Source organism: Aptenodytes patagonicus, chromosome 2 (assembly GCF_965638725.1).
Source record: "Aptenodytes patagonicus chromosome 2, bAptPat1.pri.cur, whole genome shotgun sequence".
Classification (NCBI taxonomy): Eukaryota; Metazoa; Chordata; class Aves; order Sphenisciformes; family Spheniscidae; genus Aptenodytes; species Aptenodytes patagonicus.
In genome coordinates, this window is record NC_134950.1 from 23,105,675 (window position 1) to 23,125,161 (window position 19,487).

The following is a 19,487-nucleotide window of genomic DNA, read 5'->3' on the forward strand; positions in this document are numbered from 1 at the left end:
GAATGGCTCGACCCGCGCCGCCGCAGCGAGCCCCGGGAAGGCGTTCAACGCGCTACATGGCCGCGGCGCGGCGGGTAAGGCCGGCGGAACGGGCCGGAGCGCTGCGGCCTGTGCCCGGGGAACGCTCCCGGCGCTGCGGCCGGGTCAGCCGCCTCAGAGCCGGCCCGGCCCCCCCCGCCGGCCGAGGCGGAGGGGAGAAGGGGGAGGAAGCAGCAGCGGCGCCGCCCGCCCCGCTCCCGCCGAGGCCCGGCCGCGGGGGGAAGGGCCCCGTCCGGCGCCTCAGGGAACCCCGCGCGCGCGCACCACCCCGCCCCCACCAGGGAGCCGCGCTTGGGGGCACGTGGTCTTTTACGTCCCTCGCGCATGACGTCACCGCGCTCCGCGAGGCCTCTCCGACCAATCGGCGGTGCGCTTAGTGAAGGGGCGCCGCGCGGCGGCGCGCGCGCCAGTCAGCGCGAGCCTTACACCGCGGCCGCGCGCCGCCGCCCCGCCCTCCCCGGCGCGGCGCACGGAGGGAGGGAGAAGGGCCCGCTGGAAGTTAAGATGGCGGCGCGTGTGTGAGTGCGGTGCGGGCTGAGCTTCCTCCCGGCGCCGTTGCGGCGGGCTCCTTCTTCCTCGCGCTCCGCGCCGCGGCGGGTGAGCCGAGGACTCCGCCGGCGGCCGCGAGCGGCCCCGGGGGAGGGACGGAGGCCGAGCGCCCCCTCCCCCGCCGCCCCCCCGCCCCCATTGTGTGCCCGGCCCCCGCCCGCCCGCCTCCCTCCGCCGGGGGGGGGCAGCGGCAGCGGCGGCGGCGGGGAACATGACCTCGATCCACTTCGTGGTGCACCCGCTGCCGGGCACCGAGGACCAGCTCAATGACCGGTGAGGGGCAGGCCGTGCGGCGGGGGGCGGAGGGGAGGGGCCGGCCTGGTGGGGCTCGGCCCCCTGTGGGTGAGGGGAGGGGCCGGTAGCGGCCGGCCGGAGCGCGGCGCGGCGGGGGTGCCCCGGGGGAGCGGGCAGCGCCGGCCGCGGGGGACGTCCCGACACCCCCCCTCCGCCGTGCCGCCGTCCCGCAGCCGAGCCGCAGGGCCCCGGCGCTTTCCTCTCTCAGGGGCCGGCGGCGAGGAGCGGTGCGGGCCGCGCCGCACGCACCCGGCCTCTCCGGGCGGCCGCCGCCGTAAACTTTGCCCCCGAGGGAGCGGGGGTGGAGAGCCGTGACCTTCGCCGCGGCCCCGGCGGGGACTCGGGCCTGCCAGGGGAGTCCCGGCGTCTGCCCGAGGAAGCGGGCTCCCGAGGATCCCTGGACGAGGACGAGGAGGAGCGAGAATGTGTCCATATTAATCAGAGATGGAGCGAGGCAGACAATGCAGATGGGGGACAGCGGTGCGTGTGAGAGAATGATGGGAGCGAGGGTAGAGAAGACGTACGCCGGGATGCTACCACGCGCACGTACCGCCAGTGTGCTCTGCGTTCCCCTTCATACATACATTTTTTTAAAATAAGAAAGGAGGCCCGATCTCCAGATTACCGATTGCGTGCGGCTTGTCTGGGATGGGAATGACAGCTAGAACAGAAGCACAGTCTGCTTGGAAACCTCCTAGCTAACTTTATGTTGGATTGGGGGAGAGAAATTGCAGGCTGGAAAGAAACTAGAATGCTTGGGAGAAAATAAATCTGTCAACGGAATTTACTTAGCTGCTTGATGTGTATTTGACAGCACTCTGTGTGGCTGTCAAATATTTCTTCTGTAGCAATTACTAATGGTATGTGTTATAGCTTCTAAATTTTACTTGTGCTCTTTTATATAGAAATTCTTAAGAAACGTGTAACTACTCATCTTTAATTTCTTATACATTTATGTGTGAATAAATCGAGATCTTTAATCATCACTGGATAGAAACCTACATATTTTTTACACTATAGATAAATGTTGTTTAATTTTTATAAATAGTATTTAAATATTTATAAATCTTAAAAAGTATGGGCTCTTGGTTTCGATCTTCTGCTTTTGATCTTACCAGGTTTCAGAGTAGGTCAGGGTCCAGCTCACTTCACTGTTGTTTGTAGCTAGGTCACTTTTCCTAGACCAATCTTTGCTGAGATGCCTCTGTTAAAACACAGCTGAGGTTTTAGGGCTTATGATGAGGAAAATAGGTCACTGTAAAGATAAAATTTCTGCTGAACTACATCATCCATGCCCTTAAACAGGGAAAAGAAACTTCTAATGATAAAATAGGTTCGAAACCTGAAGTGTGTTAGTGTGGAGCGAAACCTGAAGCGTGTTAGCGTGGAGTGTATTTTTTTCCCTTAAGCTGATAATGCCTTTTACAGGATCCTGCTTCATAGGAGGCCTACCCATTCCTAAGGGACTGATCGGCTTTCTCCATAGTAATATGTTCAAATTTGGCATACTTCATCTTCCTTTAGAGTGACAAACTGAGAGGTGATGCGGTACTAGGAGTTCTTCTGCTTCTTCATTGCACTGTTTTGATTTAGGATAAGATCTAGGACTTTGAACTTGAAAGGACCCCGGTGGGTTTTCTTTGTCTTTTTTTTTTTTGTTTTAATGTTGTTAGGCCTTTAGAAAACATTTAGCATGTAATTATCACACTTTGCTCAGAGTGAGAGAGCTCATCTGTTTTTTCTTTAATGTCACCTGTTTTGTTGACTTACTGATGTTAAATATGATGCCCCTTCAGTCTTCATGCTTCCTAATTTTTTTTAATTTTTTTTTTTTCCCTTCTTACCACAGCAGTAGCTCTTACAACTTCTATTTCATACAGGAAGCTTCATAATGTGTGGTAATTAATATATGGAGAAAGCTGCAGAAGTGCTATTAAGTAGTGACTTATTCTGAAAAATCAAGTGGCTCCTTGATCTGAGCTGCAAGTCATAAATTTCCACTTCATAAATATAATTTTAGTAGAAGTGCGGTAGCTGTGTATCAGAACTTGTAATGAAGTGAAATCAGAATGATTCATAAATAGGGTTGAGGCACACACATATGTGCTGGAAATGCCAGTTCAATTTTATCAGTAGCATTGCTGCTTATTAGTGTTCTGTCGATATAGATCAGGATCTAGATGGCTTAATAAATTCTCATACACATGCTCATGGAAGTTAGGATCTTGGAACATCTCATATCTCTATGATGTTTCTTTCCCCTGTCACACTTAATAGGCTTTTTGGAGTCTGCTGCAGACAGTGGTCAGTAGCCCAAGTTAGTTTTTTTCTGTCTGCATTCTGAATGATAATTGCTTCCCAAAATCTGATTTTGGGACCATAATAATGCATTGTATGCTTTTGTTTGTAGTGTACGTAGAATATGATCAACTGTATTGCTTTCAGTAATGGATCCACGTTCTGCATCTAAGGAATAATCACATTTTTAAAACACACGGGATTTATCGGTGCAGTCCCTGTGTGTTCAGGATACATGACAGTTTTGAATTTTTGTAATAAAGTATTTGATACTTTATGCTTAATAATCAGCATAGATGTGTGAAGAGGGTGAAGTGTGTTTGGAAAGCATCCTTCTCCTGAAGTATTGCTCTGCTGTTAAGCAGTCTCCAAAATGTGAGGAAGTAGGTTTTTTTCCAGTTTGGTTTGGTGCAGTTTATGTCATTGTGGTTTACAGTTTCTATTAGATTTTCTGTGTAATTTGTTACCCCTCTTATTCATGCAGCAACTCGGAGAATGGTAAAACACTGAAGAAAAAAGGAAAAAGTAACTGTAGAACCACAAATAATTGGGAAGACTCCTGAGCATGCCTACTCATCATCTGAAAGTACTTCTTAACTAGTGTTTTTGAAAATACTAGATAATATTGTACCTTGATGGTAGTTATTAGACCTCTCTCAAATAAGTTGAAGCGGTGTTGGCTTGTTCATGGTATTCACTCAGATGTCTGGAAGCTGGTTGCACTGAAGAAAGCTCATAGAGGACAAGGTTATATTTAGTTTTGCAGTTGTATTAGGATTCATTTTTTGAAATAGATAGTAGGCTAAACTTTTGTTTAGGATGAACTGAGGTAATTAAGCTTTTTCGGGTAAGTTTATTTAGGTAAATAGGTAACTTGGAATTCTTCCCCCAAGCAATTTGTTCTCTGCAAACTGAATATGAAAAGTTTAACGGGAGAAAAATTGGATATGGCCTGCAGTTTGAGAAACAACTCCATAAAGTATTTGGGATGTAAATAATTAATGGCTTTAATCTTTGAAAAAGAGATGCCCAGCTTCTGTTGCAGTGGGTGTTAGGTATATTTTGTTGATTATCCACTTGTTTCATTTATGTTTCAGGGTTGGAGACTTTGTGCTTTGTGAAGGAAGTTTGACACACAATTTCATAGATAAGTCAATCTTAGTAAATTCTTCTTAGTATATTTCATGTTGGGTTAGGGAGTGGGTGTAATCATGACAAATAACCATTTCTTGGCCATTATGAAACCTCACAGGAGCAGTTTAACTTGCTTCTCTGTAGAATGAGAAGGGGACTCTTTCACCTTACATGAATGGCTTTCCGTACATGAACTAACCTTTAGGGACAGGATTTGTCTCCAGGCTTTGCCTTTGTTTTTACCTTATATTAAGAAAATTCTTGTCAGCTAAGCCATTTAAGTCCTAGCATAGGGTGAGATGTCATTTTTGAAGTGGTCATCGACACAATGTTAATGTGCTTTTTTTCTCCTCTTGGAGATGAGACATAATGAATTTGGTTAAATAGAGGGTATTCTGAATTTAAGATTAGTGTTAAGAAGTGGTATGTGGTAAGTTTTCTCGCAGTAAGCTCTTTGAAACAAGTAATGTGACCAAGAAAAGTTCGTTTGAAGCTTCAGTAAGTATTTATGTACTGTCAGCTTTGGGGGAAGAAAGGATTGTCTCGCTCTTACATGAGTTTGTTTTTCCTTAATAGTGTATTAAATGCCTTTCTCTGTTACTCAAATGCTACTTACTTTAGGCCATGCCTGAACTGAAAAATTAACTAGTGTACTTTACATTGCCCGCATTGTTTATACCCTCTGATAATCAATTTCCGTGGAAAAAGTACCTAGCAAGAACATAGCCTTCTAGTCTGTGCCTGTGTATCTCATAGCTTATGTACATGAAAACATCATTTCAAGGTAATAGGCAAGTGATCAGTGGAGATGTGGGCTGCTACTCTGGCAGATTTTCTCCCCCCCCCCCCCCCCTCCCCCCCCTCCCCCCCCCCCTCCCCCCCCCCCCTTGCATTTACTGATGAGCAAATCTGTTAAAAATCGCAAGCAGATGTTGCTGGAAGGAGCTGGTGTAGGGTGTGGTATGATTCTGTGCGGGGAGCCAGCAGTGATGTGGAGCTGGTGTCCTGGCCCCACATGTCTGCGGGAGCCATGCACAGAGAGGGAGAGAGAGCTCCTGATAGTGCAAGTGTGTGTTTAGCCCTAAACTCCCTCTTCTATGTCCACAGGCGTGCTGGGAGAGTACCTGTCCTCTTGTGGAGAGGAAGGCAGCCCGAGCACGAACTTCCCTGCTGTTACTCGCATGTAATCTGCATTGCTGCTCGAAGTTAGGGGAAAGAAGGGATTGACTGACGTGTTCTTGAATAGAAAACCTGCAAGTTGTGTGCAGATAATACAGTAGTTCTTTTAGCTCAAGTGATTTATTTTGGTGCACTTTAAACCGTTTCCTAATCTACTTAAGCAAAAGTGAAGTTAGCCTGCCTCAAACAGGAATAGATGGTTTAATTACAGGGAAACCATTGCTGATGTAGTACTTTAATTCCCTGAGTTAGAGTTGCTTGATGAGACTTTAATAATGGGAGAAGCATTGACTTTGTTTTTAGGATTAATTTCTTGAAAGCATAATAAAATTTAAATTGACTTCTTTTAGAAGAGAGTGATGGAATGGCATGACTATCATGGCATTATTATCATCATCAGACTCTTAGTTGGAAACACTTTTTTTTAAAGTAAAATGTTTTAGCTGCATCAAAAGGTTTGCACCACCACTGTGGTTATACAGACCATTATAGGATTCATACATTGAGAAGCAGTGCATTAAGATTTTATCTCATTTCAGTATTGTTACTTAAGGATGATAATTTGCAAAGTTAAGCATCAGAACTTACACATAAGCATCATTTCATATCTGGTTGAATGTGAAAGGTTACTTATATACAGGCCAATAGTCTAGGCCTTTTTTGACTTTGCTCTGCCAGGGTCCTCTTCTGGTTGCAATTGTTTACTACTCCCCAGACACTGCTTTTTAGAGGGTATGTATGTAATTGTCTGTGAATGTTCTTGCTGAAACTTTCCTGAGATGTTGTAAGTCAAAGTAATCTGTCTATTCTGAAGGGGGGAGGTTTGTTTTCCTCACTTCTTACCTTGCACTAACTTTAAGTGTCTGATCCCACAGTAAACTGACTTAATTTGCTAAAATGATATAAAGCTAACCCTGGTAAAGTGAAGTAAATACAGTTTTGTGGATTAGGAAGTTGAACTGTTTTATCTCCTGGTTGGGTGAGCATCAGAGTAGATGGATGAAAAAGGGGGGATTTTGAAAAGTGCCACAGGAGGGAGAGTTGGGAATGAAGAACAGCGAAGAGGAAGCAGGGTTGAGTTCCTTCCATTTTGAAAGCAGCAAGTTTATTTTGGCTACTGTAATGTGAAACTGTACTGTGAATGCGATCGGGCTGAGAGTAGTTGTGACCTGTCACAAGGAATTTAGTAAAATAGTAATAGAGGCACAAATGTATCCTGTTTTTTCCTTCTCAAATTATCTATGAAGTTTGAGCATATTTGTTGTTAGACCAATGATAACGTAAGATTAATGGAGTAAGATATTTTAAGGTTGGCAACACAAGTCAGAGCTGTCAGAAAACAACTTTTTAAAATTCTAAAAACAGTAAGGTATCAGTCAAGGACATTTATGTGCTAATTCTTGGTAAAAGTTAAAATCTATAATCAGTAACATACTATACCAAAATTACCTTAAAAGTATGCATTTATTAAATGTTCTAGTTGCCATGTAGGATACTTTTGTAGAGAGATGTTTGTCAAAAATTTGTAATTAAACTGTAAAATAGATGGAAAAGGTATGACACTTTTTTCATAAACTATCTAAAGTTTAAGTAGATAACTGTTCAGTACACAGTTACATTTATGTGAAAAATTACTTAACACTTGAGAAAAACAACCAAGGATGTACCTAAGCATGACAAGCTCTGCAGTGTGTTGTAGCTGCCTTTTTATGGTTATGGCACTGTTAATTGTTCGTGACTTAAATGAAATAGACGGTAGTATGTATTTGAAAATTGCATAAAGAAGGAGAAGGGGTTTCAAGGTAGCTTTTATTGTAGTGATTACACTAACAGCAATCTAGGTGGTTAAATTTGCAAGATGCTCCCTGTAAAAGCTGCTGTTTTGTCTTTCCCTGTATCAACTCAACAGCCACTTATGCAGAAGAAAACCATATACAAAAACTGCTAGTGCTTTTCAGTTGCACAAACTTTTTTTTAAGCTTTAATTCAGTGAAGTCCACTAAAGATTTGGCTCTTAGTAACAACTTCACATAGAAGACTGCAGTAGTTGGCATCTGTATGTGCCCCAGAGAAAACATGGGGACAAGGCCTAGCTGTAGTGGCTAGAGGATTTTAAAGTGGGAGGAACGATTGGGAGAAAAAATATTGAAACGTGTGCAAATGTAATTTTCAAGGTGCACATGTATTTTGTCCAAAACTGTAAGCCTGTCAATTTAAATGAGGATGGTCACAGCACTAGTTAGTCCACTACAGCAATAAGTATCCAGGTTTCAGATCTTAATTCTTTTCTCTTTCTGGCATAGAACTATTTTGACAATAAACCCGGTGCTCTACTTTTCAAAGCCTTTCTGTGCTTAAAAAAAGCGGTCAACCAACACTGCTTCCTTTTCTCTCACCCTTCCCCTCCAAGGAAAATTAACTATTTTGTTTCAATATAAAGAGCTTTTTGTTACATTTGAGAGAGAACACTACCACCTCACTGATACACAGGTATGAAGTTTGTCTATTGTAAACACTTCAAATGTACTGTAAAACTGAGTAGAAAGATGTAAGGTGGGCGCACTGGTCATCTACATTTATGTAAAACTGCCAGTTTGTTTCCAGTTGAGGAGTGATGTAACTATTTAATTTGCTATCTTTGAAAATTTTGTCTTCCTCTCACAAGTCTCACTGCTCCTGCCAGCACTTGTCAGGGGAATTTCTTGTGATAAATATGCTTCACCCTGTCTTTCAGCAAATCTTAGCTATTGTGCTTTAAAGTGCAGTGTGTTCTACAGTACCAATCCATGTTGATACAGAAAAGTTTTGAATATTCATTTGCCACAATTTTGTAACACCCCAGCATGATTATTTTGTTGCAGTTCTAAAAATGATCTTTAACATTTTATGGTTTGTCTCATTGGCTAGTTTTTGTAATCCCAAGTCTGTTGGTGTTAAGCCGTAAGATGTCTCGTAGCGATTTCTCAAATTGTTTACATCCACAATGGAGATGAAATGTGTATTTTTTTTTGTAATTTTGTTTTGGACAGCTTTTCATGATTAAACTGGTTACTACCTTTTATCAGAAAAGATGCCCCAAAATAACTTTGTACCCTTATGTTTCTGATTTATTTTTACATCATGGTGTTTTATTAAAGAATACAGAGCGTTTTCAAAGTTTTTTATTCACGATTAGTACTATTTTGGACATTAACTGTGTTGGAACTTCTCACTATCGTTGTCGTTTTATTGCCAGCCATGAGGTCTGCCAGTTTAATTTGTGGCAACGGTAGTGTAACTCAACAGATGAAAGCACGAAGGCTGCTGGAAACTTCAATAATCTTACGAAATTTGTCTTTGGCAAAAAAACCCCCCACATTCAAGGGGGTGTGTTTTTTGTTTGGGTTTTTTTTTTTTTTGCTTTTTACTCAAAGTAATCAGTTTTGTGGACAGTTGGGAATATCTTGAGTGATCTAGGGTGATTATACCCATGCAGCTGTAGTTGGCCTGTTCATTAGAAAATAGCCCAGAAAGAAACTCTGTGCTCTCTACACAGGGCTTGGTGGTTTTACTTTCTGCAGCATGTTTGCCATGATCTCTAGTTAAGGTTGATGCTAATTTTTGTCTTTTTCTTATGCTGTGTAGAAGTAGTAGTTGACTAGTTCAAGCCAAGCCTGTGTTAAAACAACATTTTAAAAATTTTCTTACAGTCTTTCGTTATGCTTCGTTCTCTGTTCTCCATTAGGTTTCCTCAAACTCTCACTTTTTTCACCTTTGGGATAGATTATCTCTATATACATGGGTAGTTCCAATACAATGAGGTAGATCTTGATTGGGATCTCTGCATTCTACTAAAAATGATAATTTCATTATGTAGTTTCCAGTGTGGAGTCTGGCATTGACTTAATATGGGCAAATGTTTGTGCCACAACTTTTTTACCAAAAACTTAACTGGAAAATAAATACTTACCCATGTGAATGCAGTTGAATGAAAGCTGTAGGCCTTACTCTGTTGTCATTTGAAGTCATTGGGGTTTGTCATTTCCTTCAGTAAGTGTGGTATCACTTTAATTTCTCGTTCATTTTTCAAATTAATTTTCTTAAATGTGTCTCTCAGTGTTTATTCTTTCATTTATGGTATGAAGTTTTGTTGTTGTCTATCCAGCCTGAAGACGATCAGAGTTGCATTGTTTTTTCTCTTTCTGGTAAATATCAATGGTAATTATCAATATTGATGAAGTGACTACATCAGTGGACATGGGAAGGGCTACAGATGTCATCTGTCTGGACCTCTGTAAGGCCTTTGACATGGTCCCCCACAACATCCTTCTCTCTCAACTGGAGAGGTATGGATTTGATGGGTGGACTGTCCAGTAAAGGGTGAAGAATTGGTTAGATGTTAGTTAGACCACTACCCGCATCCAGAGGGCAGTGGTCAACAGCTCAATGTCCAGATGGAGATTGGTGACAAGTGGCGTCCCACAGGGGTCCGTATTGGGACCGGTACTGTTTAATATCTTCATCAGTGACATAGACAGTGGGATCGAGTGCACCCTCAGCAAGTTTGTAGATGACACCAAGCTGAGTGGTGTGGTTGACACGCCAGAGGGACGAGATGCCATCCAGAGGGACCTGGACAAGCTGGAGAAGTGGGCCTGTGTGAACCTCATGAGGTTTAGCAAGGCCAAGTGCAGGGTCCTGCACCTGGGTCAGGGCAACCCCCGGTATCAATACAGGCTGGGGGATGAAGGGATTGAGAGCAGCCCTGCCAAGAAGGACTTGGGGGTACTGGTGGATGAAAAGCTGGACACGAGCCAGCAATGTGTGCTCGCAGCCCAGAAGGCCGATCATATCCTGGGCTGCATCAAAAGAAGCGTGGCCAGCAGGTCGAGGGAGGGGATTCTGCCCCTCTACTCTGCTCTGGGGAGACCCCACCTGGAGTACTGCGTCCAGCTCTGGAGCCCTCAGCATAAGAAAGACACGGACCTGTTGGAGCGGGTCCAGAAGAGGGCCATGAAAATGATCAGGGGGATGGAACACCTCTCCTGTGAAGAAAGGCTTGGGGTTGTTGAAAACAAGCCCAAACAAACTCTTGAAAGACAAGAGTTGGGGTTGTTCAGCCTAGAGAAAAGAAGGCTTCGGGGAGACCTTATTGCAGCCTATCAGTATTTCAAGGGGGCTTATAAAAAAGATGGCGACAGACTTTTTAGCAGGGCCTGTTGCAACAGGACAAGGGGGAATGGCTTTAAACTAAAGGGGGGTAGATTTAGACTAGATAGAAGGAAGAAATTTTTTACGCTGAGGGTGGTGAAGCACTGGCACAGGTTGCCCAGAGAGTTGGTGGATGCCCCATCCGTGGAAACATTCAAGGTCAGGTTGGACGGGGCTCTGAGCAACTCGATCTAATTGAAGATGTCCCTGCCCATGGCAGGGAGGTTGGACTAGATGACCTTTAGAGGTCCCTTCCAACCCAAACTATTCTATGCTTCTATCAAGAAGTGTTCTTCTAAAGAGGATTTATGGCTTTTAATCCATCTTATATTGTATTAACTTTTAATATAACTGAGGTATTGTTGTCTGACCTTTAATGAAGATCTTTTTCTTAGGTTGTTGAAAGTCGTCTTCAGTTTTGACCACACTTAGTATATTAGTAACAGCAATTTTCTTTCTCTCTCTTTTTCTGTTTTCTTTTTCCTTTTTTTTTTTTTTTTTAAGGCATTATTTTCGCAATTTGTTGACTTCGGCAAAATGTATCTGTCTCTAGAGCAAGGATTTAACGGTACTTAGTAAAACATTCCAATGATACAAATCATAGCATCTTGTCGGTTGTGGGGCAGATTGGGTAGGCAGAATGTAATCTGGCTAGGATTGCCCTGCTCTTGATGGGAGGGCGTGGAGGGATAACAGGCTGTTTGCTGGAATGGCCAAAGCTTTGTTTCTTTTGTGGTGCAGAATCTGTATCTGGCAAGATTATTACCTGAAATAGTATGGCCGTAGGCAAAATGTGAAGCAGGAGGTACGCAACGTGCTGCTTCATGCGTTCTTGTAGAGGAACCAAAATACTAGTTACGCTGATGGGGAGCTCCTGGAGTTTTGTGGCTGTGGTACAGACAGATGGAAAAGAGAGAATCTGGTTTTTGGCAATGCAAAAAAGTATTGTGATGAGCTGTGCACCTCAAAAGCTGGGGTTTATTTTGAGTTACTTTGCCTGCAGTGTGCATCTGACAAAGCGATTTGGCTGCTTGTTTTTCTGGCATGGTGCTTGCTCTCTGCTCCTTATGCCAGGTCTCATTCCATTCCTATCTAAATCAAAGATGCAGTGTCTGAGAGGAAGGTTCTGAAGATGTATGTTTAGTAGAAGACAGTGCAGTGCAAGGAGGGGAGTCTATGGTATTTCAAAGGCAGTTTTTAACAAGTTTGAAAAAGTGACATGTGGATAATACTGTGATATCAGAGTTTTTGTTGAAGACTTCAAGCCTTGGAATTGGAGGAATTAGCAAGTAAAGGACTGGACATGCTAAATGATCTTTCCCTATTGCTAAAACTAATTCAGCATGTGAATAAGCACGCTGGACTTTACTGCAAAGCAATTAGAATTCAGTGTCTTGTTTGTGCTTTGTTTTTAATAAAATCACTTGTACAAAATATGCGGTTGCTTTTCTCCAGCCAAGACACAAAGTATTTAATAACGTGACAGTTCTTACTTTTTAAAATATTTTTGTGGCATTTGAATGCTCTAATCAAAGGCCATTTTCCAACTTTGCGCATAGTGGTCATGGCTTCCAAAAGCCTAGAGCAAGAACGAAAGGGAAAATGGTGGAGAGGTTATGATTTGGGTTCCCACGGTAGCTTCAGCTGGGACCAGAACCTGGCTCTCCTGCCTTTAAGCTGGTGATTAAATACACATCCTCCCTGGTGGCTCATAATTAACTCTTGAAGGAGCTTTAACAGTCTATCACTATGGGACACAAAAAGGTTTTAAGATTTTACAATGAGTGGATTTTTATTTTGACAACAATTTTTTTAGTGGAGTCACTGCAGCAACACTGACAGTGAAAAACAGGATGTTTTTTCCCTTTGTCTAAATGTGGTCTTCTAAGTTTCACTCATTCTAGTCAAACAAGTGTACAGCTTCCTAGCTACATTTTGGTAGCTAGCAATCATATGTTGCTCAACATAGTAATACTGGCTCACGTTATTTCATGTGAGTATTTTTCAGGTATCCTTGAAGACAACCATGGGGTTCTAAATTCCCATTATCCACATTTTACTATCACGGAAGGATATACTTACTGAAATGGTGGATAGCTAAATAGCTTACAACTTTCATTGTTTTAAGGTTCAAAACTCGCACCGAACTGAGTTGGTTGATCCAACTGTTTAGCTTTTAGTGGTCTTCTGGCTGAAGAAATAGCCTTCTGCTAAATGTTAAACAGAAATTCTTTGCAGCTACAAGGACTTTATGCAGTTGAACAGAATCTGGGAACACAGAATGATGATGTGCATTCTACACCAGAGAACAGATTTCTGTTTTGTATTGCCTGAATCTACGACCCATATTTTTGGAAGTCTGCTGTCAGAATAACATCAGATTGAGGCCGATTCATTCTGCTGTAGTGTATTTTTTTTTTTTCACAGAAACACCACTAGGCATTTAGGCAACCTGTAGCTGTAGATCTACTTTACTACCAAATCCTCTGGATATTGTGCTAAATAACATATGTAGGTGTGCTGTAACTGCTGTGTGTTAGTCCTGTCAGGATCATACCATTTGTGATTTCTTTCTGTTTATATTCAGACTTTCCATTACAACTTTTTTTCAGAAAAGGGGCCGTGCTGTGTCATAGCTATTTTGGGATTACGTGTTTGCTTATTTAAAAAGTGTGATTGACTTTATATTCTTCTTGAGCTAGGTTGTGGCTGTACTTTGCACTGTGGGTTTTGTTTTTTGGTTTTCTTAATTATTATTATTATTCAGAAGGTGATGTTTTCAGTGTCACTTAAATGATAAATCTGAAGAAAGGGTGTAAGTAGATCTTGAACTAGAGGAACCAGTCAGCCAGCCTCGAAATTCATCAGTAATCGGAGGCATCTAGTTCTGGCAAACCTAATGCTGCATTTCACAAGTCCTGCAGGTGGCTGTCCCCTGGTCTTGCTGGAGTGGTTCTGTTCCTGCTAGAGAAAGAGAGTACTTCCATCTGGATATTTTAGTACCCATGAATATTTTTACTCAATGGCTAAATAATACTTCTCAGACACTTCCCTGACTCCTTGGCATAACTTTTTTTCTAAGCCACTGCCCTTACAGGGATTCTAGAGCAAAACATGAGCTCCTAGCTTTTCAATGGCAAAAAATGTCCTTTTGTTGCCGTGCCTTCAAGTCAAATGCTTTTGCATCCTGAAAGCAAAAAGCCCTCAGAATCACAGGATAGTTGAGGATGGAAGGGACCTCTGGACGTGATCTGGTCCAACTCCTGTGCTCAAGCAGAGCCACCTAGAGTTGGTTGCCCAGGACTGTATTCGGACGGCTTTGGAGACTCCACAACCTCCCTGGGCAACCTGTGCCAGTGCTTGGTCACCCTCACAGTAAAAAAAGTGTTTCCTGAGGTTCAGACAGAACCTCCTGCATTTCAGTGTGTGCCCATTGCCTCTAGTCCTGTGACTGGGCACCACTGGAAAGAGCCTGGCTCTGTCCTTTACACCTTCCCTTTAGGTGTTTATATATGTTGATAAGATCCCCCCCCCCGAGCCTTCACTTCCCCAGGCTGAACAGTCCCAGCTCTCTCAGCCTTTCCTCAATTGACAGATGCTGCAGTCCCATAATCATTTTTGTGGCCCTTCACTGGGCCAGTATGTCCATGTCTCTCTTGTACTGGGGAGCCCAGAACTGGACACAGTGCTCCAGGTGTGGCCTCACCAGTGCTGAATAAAGGGAAGGATCGTGTCCCTCAGCCTGCTGGCAATACTTTGTCTAATGCAGCCCAGGATACCATTCACCTTCTTTGCTGCAAGGCATGCTGGCTCATGTTCAACCTGGTGTCCACCAGGACTCCCAGGTCCTTTTCTGCAGAGCTGCTTTCCAGCTGGGCAGTCCCCAGTATATACTGGTGCATGGGATTGTTCCTTCCCAGGTACAGGACTTTGCACTTCCCCTTGTTGAATGTCATGAGGTTGCTGTGCTCTGGATGGCAGCATGACCCTCTGGCATATCTGCCACTCCTCCCAGTTTGGTGTCATCAGCAAGCTTGCTGAGGGTATGCTCTGCCCCCTCATCCAGATCATTAATGAAGATGTTAAACAGGGCTGGACCCAGTATTGACCCCTGGGGTACACTGCTAGTCCCTGGCCTCCAACTAGACTTAATGCCACTGATCACCACCCTCTGGGTCCAGCCGTTCAGCCAGTTTTCAGTTCACCTCACTGTCTGCTCATGCATCCATACTTCATGAGCTTCTCTGTGAGGATCTTATGGGAAACAGTGTCAAAAGCCTTACTAAAGTCTAGGTAGACAATATCCACTGTTTTCCTCTTGTTCTCCTATACAGCGATATGAAACCTGCCTTGCTTTCTTAAAACTAGAACTGAAATATATGCTTACCCTCTCTGTAGGGTAAAGAAGATGGGTAAGTCATTCTACCTGCCTCTGCAGTATGTGTTTAATACGGTATATAGATCTTGGTGGGTATCTGTCTTTAACATTCTGGTGTCGTTGCCACTATCCTGTCTTTGCTTATTTTTCTTGTCCTGCTTTAACCTTGTTGTGGGCTAGGTTGTATGTAACTTTAGATATAGGTCATTATCTATATCAGTGTTGTTATATCATGAAATAATAATGGTCTGCTGTAAGGGAATTTACTTTCTGCAATCATTGTATTACCTGAAGACACTTCAGTGATACTGCAGAAAACTGTTTTCAAGAGATTAATTTGTTTGATGTTTGCCATGTTAGCTTTCTACTATAGCTTACTGATTCAGCACAGTGTGTTACCATTGTTCCAGAGAGGACTATTAAACGGTCAGAACTACCTTTATCAACCAAACTGACAGTCTTACAGAATAGAAAATAAAGTTTGGGAGCCATATTCTGTAAACCCGTGTTGGTTGATACCATGAAACATAAGAATAGCTGTTACAGTCAGACAACAGGTCCATCTTGTTTTCCTCCTGTTTGTGGCAGTGACCAGTGCTAGATGACAGGAGAAGAGTGTTAGAGTAGGGCAAACATACAGTGATACTTTTCCAGATTCTGAGAATTTACAGCTCAGGGATTTCCTGAGCAGTAGGTGTTGGTTTAGTACGCAATAACTGAAGAGTCCTAATTTATATTTCTTGGAATGGGGAGAGGACACGTAAGCCATGGTATACCTGATTACTGACTGAGTGCAGCAGTGACTTTCTTTGTCATCTTGTTTGTTTCAGTGATCTGTATGTTATAGTCTAAACATGTCATCCCACCCCACTGCTGAATAGTATTGGTTACCTTGGAGGCTGTCATTTTGTATTTGCACTTGGGATTTTTATTTTCTTATGTGCATTACTTTGTGTTTTCTACAGATAATCTTACTGCCTGCTTTTGTGTGGTACTTTAGCAATTTTTTATGGATGCTCCCCCCTTACTACCCAGAATGACTTAATACTTAAAGCACACTTCAATCATCTTCTCCCCCCCCCCCCCCCCCCCAGCCCTTTCCTCCTACTCATTGGTGGAAAAGAGGTTTTTCACCTTTATTTCTTCATTTATTCCATTAGGAGAAAGGTGTTTGGTATAGGAACTGTGGAAGGCTGCCTCTTTGGAAACTGCTTTCTAACATTTGACATGGCAATCAGGGATGGGATCCTTTTGTGTGCTGTATTATGGCATGGAGGATAGCTGGATGTGACTTTACATCAATGACAGCATCCAGTGTCTGAGACATCCTGGATCAGGAAACAAAGATAGCATATTTGCTTAAGCTTCTCATTGGTGTCCGTTTTCTGCATTTCTGAGACTCTGTTTTCATGACACTGACAGTCAGGCACAGGATTTCATTTCCACGTGATTCAAGATAGGCAAGAGTGAGAAGGCTTTGATCTGGAGGCTGTGCAGCTCTGCTGGGTGAAAACCTGTTAATTGGCCACATAACTGCCTCCTTGGGTCTGGCTCGATGTGCTCAGAGCACTTCAGGGTCTCAACTGAGGGATGGAGATGAAGGTTGTATTTACTTTTTAAGTGTTGTGTTTACTTTTTAAGTGTTGATAGGTATGTTCAATACTGTTTTCCAGTGCTTGAGTTGGGTTTTTTCTCCTCTTGGATACCTGCTTATTGTTAGCCTTCCCTTGGAAAAGCATTGTATCAGTTCTTGTATACTTCTTTCTGCTCTGGTGTGAAAGTCTCATAAGTTTGTTGGCTTACAGACTTAATTGACATATTAAGTTGTCTTAAAGAGGCCTGATCACTTAGGAAAAAATCTACCAGGACTAAATTAGTTTTATTTTTAATCTCCCTACTCAAAGTTGTTCATCATACCAAGCTGGTTTTTTTTTTAAATGTACCTTTCCTTCTCCAGCAACTCCTACCATCACCATGTGGTGCTGAAGTGAGGAAGGCTCTTGTGGTGGGGCCTCTGCTTGATATTAACTTTAAAGTGTACAAATAACTTTTTAAGGCTATAAAGGAGCAACTTGGAAAAATCCAAGAGAATCTTCTGAATATTGTGTCTGGGACTCTGTAGTGTTACTTGCCTAGTACAGAAAGACTTCGTTCCTTCTGGAGACATGCAGCATTCAAACATTTTATTTTACATCTCTGTGGTTAAATCCTTTGTTTGAATTGCTTAACTTCAGTGATTTTTACTGTGTGTTCTTTAAAGACCTAGCTGACATTTAAAAATTCAGTCTAAAGTTGCAGAGAAAAATGAAAAATAGCTTTCTTTATATTGTTACAGAAATTAATCTCTGAGATGGCAGAAATTCTTTTAATACTTGTAAATAAATGTGCTAGACGTACTGTTATTTGACCAAAGCTGCAAAATGTCAGATTAGGTATTAGCACCTGTAAATACTGTTTCTGTTCAACAGCAAGTAAGTTTTTGAGGGGAAAGTTACATAAATCTTGCTATATGAGATTCCTATTTACATTGCACTGTGCTTTTCATGTTACTTGCCTGCTTGAGAAAGTCTTGCAGATGTTCACTGAGTATAGCTGATGTAGGTGTGTGATTTTTTTTTTTTCCCTTTGTTTTTGTAACTGTTAGTTTCCTAACACAGGGGGAGAAGGATGAGCTTCACATTCATTGAACTATTCTAAAACCTTATAGCAGTAAGAAAGTTCTGCTTATGTCTTATTGTTTGTTTGTTGGTCTGTGAACTGTTGCTGGCATGATGGAAATACCTGAGAAGGATGAATATTCCTGCAGGATGACTGGCAAGGTAGGACTGCTGCTGACGGACTGCTGCAGGGAACTGAGCTTGGTGAACATGTATTATAGAAGTCTATAGTGTCTTTAAAAAAATAATTCTCGAGACAGCCTGCCTACTTTAAAACAGAAGATTTTTATTCTTACAAATTGGGTAAAAGCACAAATTGTAAACCAGAATTTTGCTTATGTGGATTTAAGCACTTGTTTAAATAGGATAAAGTTACTTTAAAATGTACTGAAGTGCAGTTTTTCTATAAAATACTCAGTATTTTGAAATGGAGTTTCTCTGTAACTCTCTTGCATTTTTGAGCCTAACTTGGTTTTATAAAGCCAGATGTGGTGGAAGGATGGGTCCTCAGGTAAACTTCTCTGGAAATAGAAATGTACTTTGAGAGAAGTAATATCTTGTGATGAATAAAAGTGTCACTTTGAAGCCTGAGCTCCTGTAGTCCTGACTTGGAGCCTCTTTGGTTGCTTAGTGTGAGCGTAGTTCCCTTCTATTCTGATCAGTTTGGAGAGGCTAGAAATTGTAGCTGCAAAACTTAAAATCGAAGCAATCCCTACTTGGCTTGGACAAATTGACTTTTTGTTTTCCTCACAACTGTTTTTGGATTAATTTTGATAGGGATATTTAAAGAATGTGTGTCTTAACATAGGAGCCATCATCACTAAACTTTTTGTCTAAAAGTGTGGAAAGCTAGTGCATTTCCCCAAAAATCTGTTTGTGAGCAAAATACATGTTGCTTCTAACTTTGTCCTTTGAAATAGTTTAATTGCCTTTAATGAGAATTTTTCAAAGCTTAGCCTGTCCAGGCATTCATATCGGAGATTCGTTTTACCGTAGAAAGGTCTCAGTGGAAGTGTTGACCTTCCTTAATGCGAGAATTGATTAAATCATCTCTGCCTGTACCTCTTCCTCCATTGCACCATCAGTTGAAATTATTGAATCATATTGTTAAAATTAACCTGATCTTAAATATGCATTTCACGTTTTTCCTTCAGAGGGTCGGTAGTACAATACCACGCAACTGCGCAAGTAGAAAGGCTTAGATTGCTGCAGGAAATGTTTTTGTGAAATTATTTAGAGTTTTTATTTGCACAAACATATACTCCATACAGAATATAAAACCACATCTTTCCACTTTACTCTTGTTTTTCTGCTGGTTTAGTTTTGTGACTGGTGTTCATGTGAATGCTGGTGGCAGCACAAGGAAGGGGGAGGAGTGGGGGTGAAACCAGCAGCCCAGCAGGGACGCAGCACTGGGGAACTACTCCTTTTTCACTGGGTGGTGTTCTGCGTCAAATTCAAGTCCTCATGGATCTCTAAGCTTATTAGGCAGTACTTGGTAATTTTGCTATTACAGCAGTTGCATACAAGATGGTCGGGGGGTGAGATGGTTTTTACTTTTTTTTTTTTTTCTTTCTGTAAGAGAGTTTAGTACTTTCAGCATCGTCACTTATATCCTTCTCTGCTCCCTCCCCTTAAATGTTGACAGCAGCCTCTTTTCAATAACATTAGATCTCTTTTGACCTATGCTTGTTGCAGATAAACCTACTCTCTTGAGATTGGTGTTACTAATTGATGCGCTGAGTATGCAAGTCTTAGCTTTATGTGCA

General features: G+C 42.4%; 1 protein-coding gene across 1 annotated transcript in view; it reads left to right on the forward strand.

Moving 5' to 3' along the window:
* The first annotated feature begins 762 nt into the window (after positions 1-762).
* Positions 763-19,487, forward strand: part of UBR5 (ubiquitin protein ligase E3 component n-recognin 5) — a 92,473-nt gene continuing 73,748 nt past the window's right edge. The window contains exon 1 of the mRNA XM_076329313.1: positions 763-861. Coding sequence (XP_076185428.1) covers positions 800-861 — 62 coding nt within the window. The 5' untranslated portion in view covers positions 763-799. The remainder of the gene's footprint in view (positions 862-19,487) is intronic.